Source organism: Podarcis melisellensis (genome assembly GCF_964234715.1).
Source record: "Podarcis melisellensis genome assembly, chromosome: 12".
NCBI lineage: Eukaryota > Metazoa > Chordata > Lepidosauria > Squamata > Lacertidae > Podarcis > Podarcis melisellensis.
Genome location: NC_138544.1, coordinates 18,710,054 through 18,723,718, shown reverse-complemented (window position 1 = coordinate 18,723,718; position 13,665 = coordinate 18,710,054). Strand labels below are relative to the sequence as shown.

General features: G+C 50.5%; 1 protein-coding gene across 7 annotated transcripts in view; it reads right to left on the bottom strand.

Annotated features, from left to right (window-relative positions):
• Window positions 1-5,614: 5,614 nt before the first annotated feature.
• EOMES (eomesodermin) overlaps window positions 5,615-13,665 on the bottom strand; it is a 156,864-nt gene continuing 148,813 nt past the window's right edge. For 6 of the 7 annotated variants that reach the window (XM_081883258.1, XM_081883256.1, XM_081883255.1 and 3 more), the window contains 5 exons: window positions 9,600-9,754; window positions 8,933-9,054; window positions 8,493-8,651; window positions 7,986-8,047; window positions 5,615-7,390 (listed from right to left, as the gene is read on the bottom strand). In XM_081883258.1, the coding sequence (XP_081739384.1) occupies window positions 6,655-7,390; window positions 7,986-8,047; window positions 8,493-8,651; window positions 8,933-9,054; window positions 9,600-9,750 (1,230 nt within the window). In that variant the 5' untranslated portion in view covers window positions 9,751-9,754 and the 3' untranslated portion in view covers window positions 5,615-6,654. Of the gene's footprint in view, window positions 7,391-7,985; window positions 8,048-8,492; window positions 8,652-8,932; window positions 9,055-9,599; window positions 9,755-11,119; window positions 12,190-13,665 lie in introns of those variants that run through there. The other variant, XM_081883254.1, reaches the window with a different exon arrangement.

Sequence of the window (13,665 nt, the reverse complement as noted above, 5' to 3'; positions counted from 1 at the left end):
CAGCAGCAGGAGGCCCCATTAGCTAAAGTGGTGCTTCAGGTTAAGAACAGTTTCATGTTAAGAATGGACCTCCGGAACAAATTAAATACTTAACCCGAGGTACCACTGTATTTAATATCTAACCACATTTATATATTGCTTATTTTTTGTTTATTGGTTTTATTTATATACCTGCAGGTCTCAGAGAGAAACCCTGCAAACCTGGGGTCTCCAGCTGTTGTTTGACTACATACAGCTCCCATCATCCCTGACCACTGGTCCTGCTAGCTAGGGATAATGATGGGAACTGTAGCCCCCAAACAGCTGGAGACCCAAGTTTAAGGAATGCAGCATCTCCAGGTCAGGTATGGACCCTTTGGCGGTCCCTATGGTTTTGGTCGGGTGGGACATTTTAAAGGTTTGGGGGAGAACAGTCTGTGTCTGATCAAAGAAGCTGAAAACTTAAGGGGGGGGGAAACCTAGCCAGCCGCCTTTCAGAGAGAGCAGAAGGATGAACCAGACAGACAGACAAACCTGGAACGAGGCTGGCCAGAAGTCCCTGGTGCGCCGGCCCTGCCATTCCAGGCAAGCAGCCATTCCTGATGCCGTGGATAAGGCTTATTGGGTGCGGTCTACTCGGGAGCAGGTGCTCGATGGCGCTCCAGGGCTCGCCCGGTTTGAGGGAGGGAGAGAGCGGCGGCCTGCCTCGGCTAGCAGCGTGGGCGCCTCGGCCTGGGAGACCCACGATGCGCTGGTGACTTCTCGCACAAAGTCGCAGCAGTCCCAAAGGGCACGTTTCCCAGGGCCGGAAGTTCTACTTTAAATGCGCTTGGGGAAAAAGAGATCGGAGGGGGAGGGAGGGGCGGAGCCATCGCCTCTGAAAGGAAGCCTCCCAAGGCTGATTCCACCAAGGGCCAACTGGCCTGATAAAGGAGATGCCTCTTAGCCGCCTCCCCTGCAGACATCCAGTTAATAATAATAATAAATGGAGAGCCTAATGCCGGTGGTCAACAAAAGAGGTTTAAAGACTCCCTCAAGGCAAATCTAAAAACACGTAGTATAAACACCAACAGCTGGGAAACACTGGCCTGCCAGCGCTCCAATTGGAGGACAGCCTTTACCAAAGGTGTCCTGGGCTTTGAAGATGCTTGAGCTCAGGATGCAAGGGAGAAACATGCTAAGAGGAAGGCACGCTTGGCAAACCCTCACCATGATCAACTCCTGCCAGGAAACCAGTGTCTCCACTGTGGAAGGACGTGTGGATCCAGAATTGGCCTCCACAGTCATTTAAGGACCCACTGTTAAGACCGTGTTTATGGAAGACAATCTTACTTGGCTACGAGTGATCGCCAAAGAAGAAAAAGAATTTTTTATTATTTGTACCCCGCCTTCTGATGGGGTTGTTCCAGCCACTCTGGGCGGCTTCTAACCTATACAAAAACAAAATAAAAGATTAAACTTTAAAAAGCTTTCCCAGGGAGCTGACGAGCCGAGATACGCTGCTCCCTTCGCGAACTGACGCCTGGCCGGCCCCTGGCAGCGGATCCTGCGCGGAAAGGGGCGCAGGCAAGCGCACGTCCCTAGACGTGCTCCTCAGGGGGGAAATTCTGGGACTGGGCACCGGGCGGGGAGGGGACCGGGTCAGGGGCTTTCCCGCAAATGGGTTTAAGATGGGATTAAGTGGTCCTCTTTGACTTGACACGATTAAAAAAAGCGCGTGATTTTCTCCATCCCTTGCAACAACAAGCGACGTTGGCACGTTTAAAGCGTACGGCTTCCCACCTAAAAAAATACAGGGAACTGTAGTTTACCCCCTCACCGAACTACAATTCCCAGCACGCTTAACGTACTACGATTCCCAGCATTTTATTTTTATTTTTATTGACCTTACTCGTATGCTTGGCTGGCCTCAATTAACGCTCTAAATGTATGGTGCGTATACAGCCTGTATGTAAAGAACGATTTCCGATGGGGACCCCGGAGACGTCCAGTTTCTGGACGCCCCGATGGCGAGGTCTCGTTTCCCCCTCTCGCTTGATAGAGACGCGCGCCTGAGAATCAACTCTCGCGCGCTGCGCGCTCTCCAAAATCCCGATGCGTCTGTTGTTGTTGTTGTTGTTGTTTAGTCGTTTAGTCGGGTCCGACTCTTCGTGACCCCATGCACCAGAGCACGCCAGGCACTCCTGTCTTCCACTGCCTCCCGCAGTTTGGTCAAAAGGACGATTAAAAATAATAATCACCGAAAAGGCTGTGTATGCGTGTGGGCGCATTTGCGTGCGAGTCAGTCCATACATAATCGCTCTTGCACCTTTTCTGTGTCAAGCATTTCTTGCCTTTGATCGTGCACTGTTTAGATTAGAACCAGCAATTCAACGAAAAAGCCGAACATTTCATTTGCACAGCGCCCAGCGAGCCTATGTTATCCGGCAACTAACAAAAGAAACAAAAACTAATTCGGGTTGCAATCCTAACCCGACAGACCTGGGGGGAGGAAGCCCCATTGAGCTCAATAGTACTTCTATCCGAGCAGCCACGGCTAGGACTGCGCTGTCAATAGCTTGAAAAAAAAACATTATCTGAAAACATCGGCTGATCACTCGTCCTCAGCCTTCCTGAAGAGTTTACGCGCAGACTTTAGCGAGGCTTGCTCCTAAGTAAACAGGCGGGGAGGAGTGCGTTTGCGCGTAATTTGCGCATCCCCACAATACCGACCCCGCGGGTTTGCTGGGTGGCAGCCCCGGGTCGATTGTCGTCAGAGGACTGCCGTGCCTTAAGTCCATTGCTTTCAATGGGTCTACGCTGCGTATAACGTCGCATATTTAACCACTGTTATTATATACTGTCTCATTTCCTGGTCTCCACACACACAAAAGAAATACACAAAAATCTTTAGATTCTTTAGAGCGTAACTAAGGAGGAAAACACAATGTATTGGAGGTGGGTCTTCCCTTTGGCTGTAACCAATCAGCACGGCTCCCGCTGCACCGTTCAGCTTAATGTACGCGCCCTCGGGGCAGGGAACAGTACTGCCACCAGCCCGCCCCAGAAAACCCCCTTACGCCATGCTTGATGTACCAAGTTCGGTGGTGGTGCAATGTAAGTCAATATAAGGAGTGCGGCTCTGCAGTGGAGGTTGCAGCCTGGAAACGGCGGGAGACCAGGCCCGTCCGCCCCCTCGAGGCGTCTGTCGCTCGATCGGTGCGCCCCGCTGCCCAGGCGCAGCCTGCAAGATAACGCCGAGGCTCCTGCAACCCTCTGCCCGCGTCACCTTCGCGGAAAGCCGCCGGGGCTCTCTTAACTTTCCTCCGCGGTTATTGTAAACAAATAAGGCGCGATCCTCCAGGCCCTGCGATCTCGGTTTAAATATAGGCTTGTTTGTCAGTGTCATCCTTGGCGGATTAATTAGATACATTTATTCGCAATTTGGTGTCTGGCACCCCCATTTTAGGAATGCCTTATCACAAGGTGTTAATTGGGGCCAGCCAGGCACTTATGTTTCCATTAAACAGTGTGAGGACTTTTCGCAAGTTGTTTTTTTCCCTTCTCTCTCCCCCCCCCCTCTACCTTCTCTAACCCCACCCCCAACCACCACCTTTCTTCTTCTTCTTTTTGTTAACTGTGCAGTGCAAAAATATACAGGCTGCTGCGCGAAAACACTGCAGCGGAAAGGGAAGGATGGAGTTACAGAACAACGGAAAACGAGGGAAAGAGACCTTGGGAAGAGGGAGAGAGAGGAGGGGCAGGCAGGGGGGGGGAAATGGTTTGGCAGAAAGGCAGAACCATGATCTTGGGAAATGATGGGGGCGCTGGGTAGCTTGGTGACCACCAGTTGGATCGTGGAAAGTGGCAAGCCTTCGGCACCCACAGAACTCTTCATGCGGAGGGAGATGGGCAAAGGGTAAGGACTCTGTGGGCTTAAAAAGCTGCCTATAATCGGAGGTGCAGCGACCCGACACAGCTTCTCGATGCCTTGGCCAAGGAGTCCCAGTCCATAATGGTCACTTTCCCGTTTGCCGCCCATGAAAAAAGAATAGGTTGCTAAGGTTTGTAAAGCTCCGCGCGGCACAAGTAAAATCTCGCCCCACCAACGCCAGCTTTATAATGATTCCCAAGCCTACTTCTATCGAAGGAGGCAGGCAAATAGGACTGGAGCTTTTATCAGCTCTTTGCCTGCATATTCTGTTCCGGCGACCTTGCATGGTTCCGTTTGCGGGGGGGGGGGGCAATCAGATGACCTAGCAATCGCAATGCACTTGATCCACGTTTGGAAGCTTTGCCTTACGCATTCCCGCCCCGCGCCCCATCCATAGTGACAAGACGACCAGCTAGTTCTCTGACCCAAGGATGTACATTTCACCGGGGCCGTCTAAAGTCCCCTTTTAAATCAATGCGCTCCGTAGCGAGAGCGCTGTGGAACAGGTCGCGCTTAGATTTGTTTCATTTTAAAGCCGGGCTCTTTCAAAAGTTTTTGTTATTTAAACGTCCCCGTTATTGGGAAAATTAAAAGAGGCCCCGCCCAGTTGCCAGCGGCAGATGCGCGGAGCACAGCCCAGTTTTTAAAACTGGGAGCAGCGCGTTTCCATCAGGTTTTCCAGGTGGCAAGAGGAGAGAGGATACATAACGCGCGAGGATGGGCTCCCGTTGCACCAGCCCCTCTCTAGGCAAGGTGGAGAGCTGCCGCTTTGATTTACATGGGAACAAAAGCTCCAGAAAAAGGGATCGGAGCGGCTCCCTCCTCCCTCGATTGCTTCACTTTCCTAGCAGGGAAACTCCCCGGCAGAAGGGCTTGTTTTGGCACCGCTGAGCGCCAAGCCCCGGTTCGTGATCACTTTCGCGCGGCTGGAGGAGAGGGAGCTCTCTCTGTATTTTCGGGAAAGAGAAGGTGCAGAACGCTTCTTGTCAACCGGCTCCCGGACGGCCAAGGCAAAAATACGCCTCGCTTCCCAGTTCATGGAGCGTCGACCTGGAGCGCAAAGTTCAAGTAAAACATTCATAATGAATTTAAAGCACGCGAATAAAGAAAGGGCTTACCCGACGGAAGACAAAATCCCCACAGAGACGCGTTAGCCTGCATAGGACTAGATTACTAATCTGACGCGCAATAGGAGTTTTAGACCTTGTTCTTCCTTGCTCCCATCCCAGTCTAGACGTCTTTCTTTTTGAGTGATGCTAGGGAGAGGCAACCAGCTTCAGCAAATATCCACCTGGCAGGACTGGGCAACAGACCCACCTGCACAATATCTGGGTAAGTAAATTTGAAGCTTGCCAAACTCCCCAGCACTGGTGTCTGGAGCAGGAGAAAGTGGGCAGCTCTTTCATCTTAGCCCTGCAGGTGCTAAGAAGAGGGGCTGGGCTCTTGGCTTCCCCCCCCCCCCGACTTTGAAAGAGCCCCTTCCCCATTATTGAAGGCCATCACTCATGTACAGAGCCACTGAAGATCTGGATTCCTGCGTTTTGCTTTGGGTCCTCAGTGGACTAATTTCCCACTTTGGGTTGGAGCACAGGAGGCCTTTTAAGAAGCTTTAGACTTCCACATTTTTACATTTAATTATTATTATTTTAAATTTGCTTCTAAGGTCCTGCTGCACACTTATTACTAACAAGGGATAGAGGGCACACCGACTCTCAATTCTCCTTTGCAGAATTCAGCACCTATCATTGCAACACATTTATTAAAAATCATTATATACAGACAAAAGTCTCAGCTTCACCCTCCCCGCCCCACCCCTGCAATAAAACTAATGCTTTGTTTTAAAGTCTTTTGCCACCTTGGCATTGTCTCATAATATTTATAGATTGAGCAAGGAGTTACAACACTCAGTTCAGAACGGCTGAAAAATACATTCACCACCTACCAATAAATATATATTTTGATGTACTCTCAGCATCAGAATCCACTTTGAAGTTGTTTTAAATAAAGAACTCCCAACACGCACCGGCTTCAGACACTCAACTGCACTGCCATGACTAGAACTACACAGAATGTTTTGCCATAGTCCACAATATATCTAGACAACACAGAGCTGTACATTTAATACTGGGTTTTTGCTACCTTTGTAGGATTCCTTCACTGCCATAACTTTCTGCCAAGCCATTTAAAATCTCCCCAGAAAAAAGCAAGGCTTAGTCATTGAGCCAAAAGTTTGGTTTTTGCACACATCATGAAGAAATATTCTATTGATAAAGCCTCCACTTTGAATATTTCCACTATTCAGCTACAACAATAGATCCAATAGGATAGTAATTTGTTGAATAAGCACCTAACTCTTCCCTCAAACTGATTGTTAGTGCACAGCACTTACGCACTGGCCAGATTGTACAACCTTTGCTTTATTACCCCCTCCTTTCCTGGCCCTTTCTGAAAGCCACACTTAAAATCAGAATGATGCTTAGAGATTCTTCCTCACTGTCTCCTTAGCTGGGGGTGGGGAGCAGGAGGGGGTGGGGGGGTAAAGAGGCCAAGTCATTTTGGAGTGCTACCCAGTTTCTTCCCTTTTTTACCTGCAGAAGTCAGTCAAAAAGCTTTGGCACCTTCTATGGAATTGCACAAGAACATTTTTTTTTTTCAAAAAGGTGGGAAGGTAAAGAGTTCCTTTGGCAACATTTTTGCAAAAGACCTCCGCAACACCACTGAAAAATTATAGCCAAGTCAAGTTCTAACACAGAGGCTAGGGCTTAAGAACTGGTATAGAAAGCATAGTAGCCCATGCCTTTGGAAGTGTCTTTGCCATAGTCCTCAGCATTAATGTCCTCACACTTCATCGTTGGGGAGTTTTCGTTGCTGGATGTGCTTGGGGAGAGTCGCCGCCTTTTGCAAGCGCCAGTGTAGACTCCAGAATCGTTTGAATCTAGAGATTTTATGGATGGCGGCGTCTCGATCCAGGACGACCCCATTTCTTCTTTCACTTTCTCCTTAGAAAGCAGGTCTTCGGAGAAACCAGGGGGGCTTGTCCTGGAGGCCCAAGGTAAGCCAGCAGACATTTTCCTCTGGTAAGAGCCTCTGCTCCCCCATCCAGCCATGGAGGAGAACGTAGGGTCAGGGTAATAGCCCAAGGCATGGGATGTCTGCAGGGGGAGGGACTTGATCCCATAAGGAAGTAAGGTACTAGGAGAGTAGTCTGTTTCGTAAGAGTTCATGTCCAGTTTGTTGGCCCCAGACTGCTGGACTGGAGTGACAAACCATCTCTGCGGAGGATTGGCCACCTCTTCGTTCTGCTGAGGCGAGAGGAGCCCGTTTGTCTGAGGCACAGTTCTTTCCCCGTTATAAAATCTAGTCGGTGGCAGGTTGTTGACAAATTGTTCCTGGAAGAAGGGTTGCACGCTGTACCGGGCTCCTGGGACAATCTGGTGGGATCTAGGAGAATCCGTGGGAGATGGAGTTAATCTGTCATTTTCTGAAGCTGTGTACATGCTACAAACACAAGAGAAAAACGCCTAAGATATTGTTCTTTACCATTTAGGATGTTGGCATTAGCATGCAAGGAGGGATGGCTCAGCCCCAAGGAGATCATGCTGGACTGGCCATTTATTATATAGTCAATATTAAAGACAACAAATATAAAAGTCCATTTTAATGTATACTTTCTGCAAATTCTCCCAGTTAAGTTCACTTTGAAACGCAATATAAAAAGTCTAGTTAAGTGAGGAAAATTTAAAAAACACAAATGAATATTTATTTATTTATTCGCAGTGGTGTATGTGCAAATTTAGACCTTATTCCAGAATAAAATTTTGTGCTACTTTTACTTTCTGCAAACCCAGTCAGCTGCCTCTGCTACAATTTAGGTAAGTGAAGAGCTGAAATAGCTTGCAATCTAACATTCATTTTCACCTAGATGGGAGACTAGTTTTGCTTAGAAGAAAGTTCCATCGCTCTCAAGTAAGACACTTTGAAGATTGTTGCTAGCTACCAATACAAAAGCTCTTAAATTAATATAATTTTTAAAAATCTGCACTTTTATAGAATAGAATTATTTGTACCACATAGAGATGAGAATACTACTTACGAATCATAGTTGTCCCGAAAGCCTTTTGCAAAAGGATTATGGTCAATTTTAAGCTGTGTGATCTGAAAAGTAAAGACAAAATAGTGGTGTCCACTTAGATATCTTAAAATCTGTAAAAAGACGACGATAATTTCCTTTGTTCATGCAAAAGGAGAGGCACTTATTTAGAAAGCTTTTGTATATTTCTTTAGGAAATCAAGTTAACAACTATATTTACAGCAGTGGCAAAACAGATAGATGTATTGCTGCTTGAGTGGTATTCAACTATGTTTTACTCTGAGTATACCCCCTGAAATGAACACAACTAAACTAGGTCCATTAATTTCAATGGGTTTACTTGGAGTAAAACTCAGTTGAATACCACCCCTTGCTTCCAGTTAACAAAAGTATTTAAAGCTCCATTTATCACTCTCTTTGTGTTCCTATTTTACCTCTTAATTTATGAAAGGTATCATAGCGGACCCCAGATAAAAGCTATTTAGCATACCAAGCATATTTTATCCTTACATCAGTGTTCTGATATGCAGTCACAGCAATGAATTGCGTTTCAGGGAAGTTAAATGTCTGTGTCTTAGAGGAGTCATTCATGTCCTCAACACCATCTTCTGTCACTTCCACAATGTGGAGACGAGGCTGATATTTATGCAGAGATTGAAGTACTATCATCTGGAAAAGATGAACACTGAGTTAGTGCACAATACTTTTAAAAAAATCCACCTGACATAGGGAAGGAGACTTTCAAATTTTGCAAGCCTTTAATACGACACTAATTCCCATGTCCACATGCCAATTTATAACTTTAAAAAGGGGACAAGATGTACTGTCGAGATGACTCCAGCAAATTCAGAATTTACTGGAGACCTGTTTCAAAAACCTACTGAATCCTCCTTCAGGTTCCAGGAACCACAGATCAACTAAGCAAACCAAATTTAAGTGTGTTGTTTTACCTGAGTATTATTATTATTGGCCCCTTTGTTATTAGTTAGTTTTAGTTTTCCAAAAGAGATCTCTTGTCGCATCCAGTGGGCTCCAGTGTTGGGAGATTCAGGATGAACATAAACCTTGTTACCTGTAAGATGGAAAGAAGATGAGAGTCAGGGAAAGGTGCATTTCATCTCTCCTGCATGTACTTGTATGAATTAGACATTTCCCCAAATCAGACATAACACCAAGATGAAATGCACTCTTCTCTTGTGTGCCACGACAAAGGAAATACTTGCACACAAGAATGCACATCTAATAGGATGCTGGGTTGCAGCCATTCACTTTCAGTGGCAGAGAGTCTGCAGGATCTGTAATTAAACCATGAGCATGAAAGGGGGAAAGAAGGGAAAATGCTGAGCCTTCCTTTAATTTCTGAGCAAGCTGGAGTAAAGGAGTCTTCCAAACCCCCCTTTTTTAAAAAGCACAAAGTCACTTTCTGGAGAGGATTCATCTCCTTTAGATTCAGAAGTCACATTTCAAAAGGCTGTATGACAAGGCAATTAATTTCCTTGCCTTCCTTGTCTATAAAGAGCTTTGCATCTGGATTCTGGATGAAGCAATGAAGGCATGGAAGGAAGCTGAAGGCAAGAGGGAAAAGTCTCCTTGCCTGCCCGTTCCCCAATCGCTTACCTTGCATGTTGTTATCGGCTTTGCCACACGTCACCCACTTTCCCCCTTGGAAGCGCCAGTGGTTGGGATCCGCCAAGATCACTTCCACGAAGACGTTGTAGTGGGCGGTAGGGTTGAGGCCGGTGATGTTGAAGCTCAGGAAGGGGAACATCCGCCTGGTATTGGAAAGAGAAAGGAAGGGGGGAAGGCGCGCATTTAGAAAAAGGGAATCGAGGCCGCCTGCATCCCTGAGCCAGGAGCCCCCGCCGATGCTCTTTGGCAGCGCGCTCTAGCCTCGGCTAGCGCCTGGACCGAGAGCGGGAGGCAGATGGCGGCTCCCCTCGCGGGGTTTATATTTAGAGAGAGCCGCCACGAGAGGCTTTGGCTCCAAGTCTCGCTCTTCTGCGAACATCCAGAGCGACGGCCTCGGAAGGAGAGATCGGAGAGGGCAGCCTTTCAATTGCAGCACCTCGAAGAAAGAGGGACACCACCAATCCCATTCCAAATATACCATGATCCGAAGGCTGCAATAGTTTCAAACCCTCGCTTGCCCTGGGTTATAATTTATATATCACACACACAGAATTCCCAGGCTCTTCGGACAGAAAGTAATGGCACATTCTGTTTCCCACCCCGTCCCCAATTCTTTTATCTCAATCAACAATTATGATGGACTGATAGTGCCGGTTTAGGGAACACAAGAAACCAAATATATTTAAATGGCGGGGGGGGGGAGATAGAAAGAAACCCTACAAGTATGTCTGCCCTACTTCGAATCAAGCACAAGGGTGATTTCGGCGGGGAAGGTTTCGATCGACCAGTCATTTGTTATAATTGCACTCCGGTATCCCCAATCCCTCAAATCCCGAAATTTGGTTGGCCTCGCTAGTGCCATAAATCCAGGGCGTCGCCTTCCTCCCCCAGTTTAACGTCCCGATCGTAAACCAACGAAAAAGAACCTTATTACGATCGGATTTTATTTCCAAGCAAAAGCAAGTCCGGTTTTCTGATGCTTAAAAACACCGGCACTACATAGCTCGATTTAAGAAATTTCTTCTTTAAAAAAATAAAATAGTTTTTTTATTTCTTTTAAATCGAATTCCTGCTCCCCCCCATATACTTTTAAGTACATGAACTGGAAAAAAAATGAGTTTCAGAGCGCAAACCTGAGCATGTTAAGTTTCCTATTTAAGCCCCCCTGTGTCCAGTGGCGATTACTCTCGGGTTAATGTGCACAGGGAAAACTTTGAGGCGGGGGAGAGAACAACTGTTGACAATCCGGGGAAAGCTGGGACACACCTGATGACAGGCACGCCAATGCAGAGAGCAAATGCAAACCAATTCCGCCCCGGATCCCTCAAGACTAAACCGAGTTTTCCCAGCTCTTTCTTAATTTGATGAGATCCCGCGCCGAAAGCTCCTCCACCCGCTCTCCCAAACGGATTAACTCTGCGCCATTTCCTCGCAAATCCGATCTGCCCCAAGATCCCGCAGTCCCCCCACCCCCCACCCCCCAGGAAAGAGACAAGCAGCGGCGTTACCTGCCCTGCTTGGTGATGATCATCTCGGTCTGGTGCCGGTGGAACTTGAGCCAGAGCGGCCGGTTGCACAGGAAGACTTGGGCTCGGAGCGCGCCCGCCCCGCCGGGCATCGCCAGCGCGCCCAGCCCGCCGCACGAGCCCGCCGCCGGGTAGGGGCTGTAGAGGCTGCCCGGAGGCGCCCCCTGGCCGTACTGGTAGGCGCCGCCCGCCGCCGCGAAGGGCGTCCTGCCTGCCGCGCTGGGAAAGCCCCCCGGCGGAGACAGGACCGAGCCGTAGGGGTAGCGCGCGCCGCCCGCCGCCGGGTACATGGAGCCCGGCTGCGCGCCGCCCGCCGCCCCGGCGTAAGGGAACAGGGCGCACGGGCCGCCCAGCTCGCCGCCGCCGCCCTGCGGGCCGGGCGACTGCAGGTAGTAGCGCTCGGGGCTCAGGCCGTCCAGAGTGTAGCGCGCCGGCGCCGGAGCCGGAGGCAGAGGCTCTTCCTCCGCCGGGCAAGGCGAGCCTTTGCGCCCGCCGTCGGCCCCCGAGGCCGCTTTGGCGGGAACCTGGCCGGCGGCGCCAGCGACGAAGGGAGGCGTGTCGGCCGCCGCCTCGGCCTCGCCCAGCAGGCCGGCCGCCGGAGGCCCCGAGGCGCCGCCAAACTTCTTCGCGCCCTTGTCCAAGTCCAGGCGCGGCGGAGACCCCGAGCTGAGGTGGCGCGTGGAGCTGCCGCCGCCGCGGCCGCCCGCGCTCTCCAGCGGGTAGAAGGGGGCGCCGGGCAGGTTGGCCGGGCTGCCCAAGAGCTGCTCGCCCAGCTGCATCGCTTCAGGTGAGCCGCCCCGCTCGCCACCCGCCCCCAGAAGTCCCCTCACAACTCCGAGAGAGCGGCTCTGCCGGGAAGCGCAAAAGTAGGCGCTCACTTCGCCTCAGCCGGCGACACAACAACGTCCTTGGTTCCCCTCAAAGGCACCGAACAAGGGCTTGGGCCGCCTTCTGTGGTAGCCTCATTTACAACAAGAAGCAGCCGCCCCCGCCCACCTGACCTTCCCGCCTTTAAATGCCACACAATTGACTGCGATTGACCAAGCCGGGGAGCGTTTTTATAGGCGCGCGCGCGCGCTCCTCTCCCGCAGCCGGGGAGGGGCTTGGAGGCGGCTCCATTCGCCGGCGAACCTCTCCTTCCCTCGCCCACCTATTGGCTGGTCTCGGTGACACTAATTTAATTAGACAGCTACTAATTGGAACAAGTCACCTGCGACTCTTAAGTGCTTTTTAAAATAATTTTTAAAAGATCCCACACACCAGCCCCCTCAATTCTTTACATGAAACTTTACACGGACTTTATGAGGCGGGGTGTGGGGAGAAGCTGCTGGGTATTTAGAGTAGCCCCTACTTGACGTGGGTTAACCAAAAAAACTACGATTAAAGCTTCCCTTAAAATGTAAAAGCGAGGCCTGGTTTTTGGTGGGCGACGTCCTTTGAAGGCCACAAGTCAACTTTCTGAGGGGAAGAGATGAAAAGGGAGCCGACGCCTCAGAGCTCAGCAGGGCCGTCTGCGTCCTAAGCGGCCATTTCCCTCGTCCACGAGGGGGGTCTCGCCTTCCCGGGCTGGCCGGCCTCGGAAAACTCCCTCAGAGCAGCAGCAGCGACGGAAGGCTCCCCTCAGCCCTGTCAGCTGAGGCGGCGGGGCCCATTCCACACCTCCCCTCGAAAAGGCGACGGGCCCCATTAAGGCGTCTGGGGCCGAGTCCGGCCTCTTCCCTTCTCCCCGCGTCGAAGCCGTCGCGCCCGCCCCCCTTCCCCGCTTTATACGCCGCGGCAGTTGCGTCGGGATGTGTTTGTGCAAGACCTGCCGAGCACTTCACACCTTCGCCGGGATTTCCTTTAAACCAGGCGGGGGAGGGAAAGGACGAGTCGCGCTCTCGCTTCAGAACAGCCTCGTCTCCTTCTTCTTCGCCCTCGCTTTGAAAGGGGGAGGGAGAGAGAGGAAGAAAGCGAAGCCCGGGAGGGGGGAGAGGAGAGAGGACCGGGGAAGGGGAAAGGGTTTGCCAAGGCAATTGGCTGCTGCTGAAAACAAACAAACAGATCTGGCTTCTTCCCTCGTCTGAAGGAAGCAGGGCGGCGATGCACAGATATTCCACAGCAGCCCGACGACTCCTTTCTAGGCCCGAGCGAATCGGACGGCTAACATAACTCGCTTCTTTCAAGTTCCTTCCCCGCGAAAGCGCTTTCCCTTAAGAAACTACGCGCAAGAATGGAATCTGATCTGGATCTGGATCGTCTGCTGCTTCGGTTTCGTTCAGGACAGCAAGCAAGAAGGGAGGCGAATGGTCCGTCCCATATGAACAAGAAAAAAGCGAGGAAAGCTTTCCAGATTTCGCTGGAGATTCAGCTGAGCCTGATCAGCTTCAGAGCCCAAGCGGGGGAGAAGCAGGCTCAGGCGGGCAAGCGAGGCTCGCGCTTCTCTTGCGCAGTGCTGGTCTCAGCGAGGCTTGCGCAAGAGAAAGACCCGTGGAACCGGCTCCTGAGTTTCCGGGATCTTAGAGAGGACCCGGGATGGGGCGGTTTGG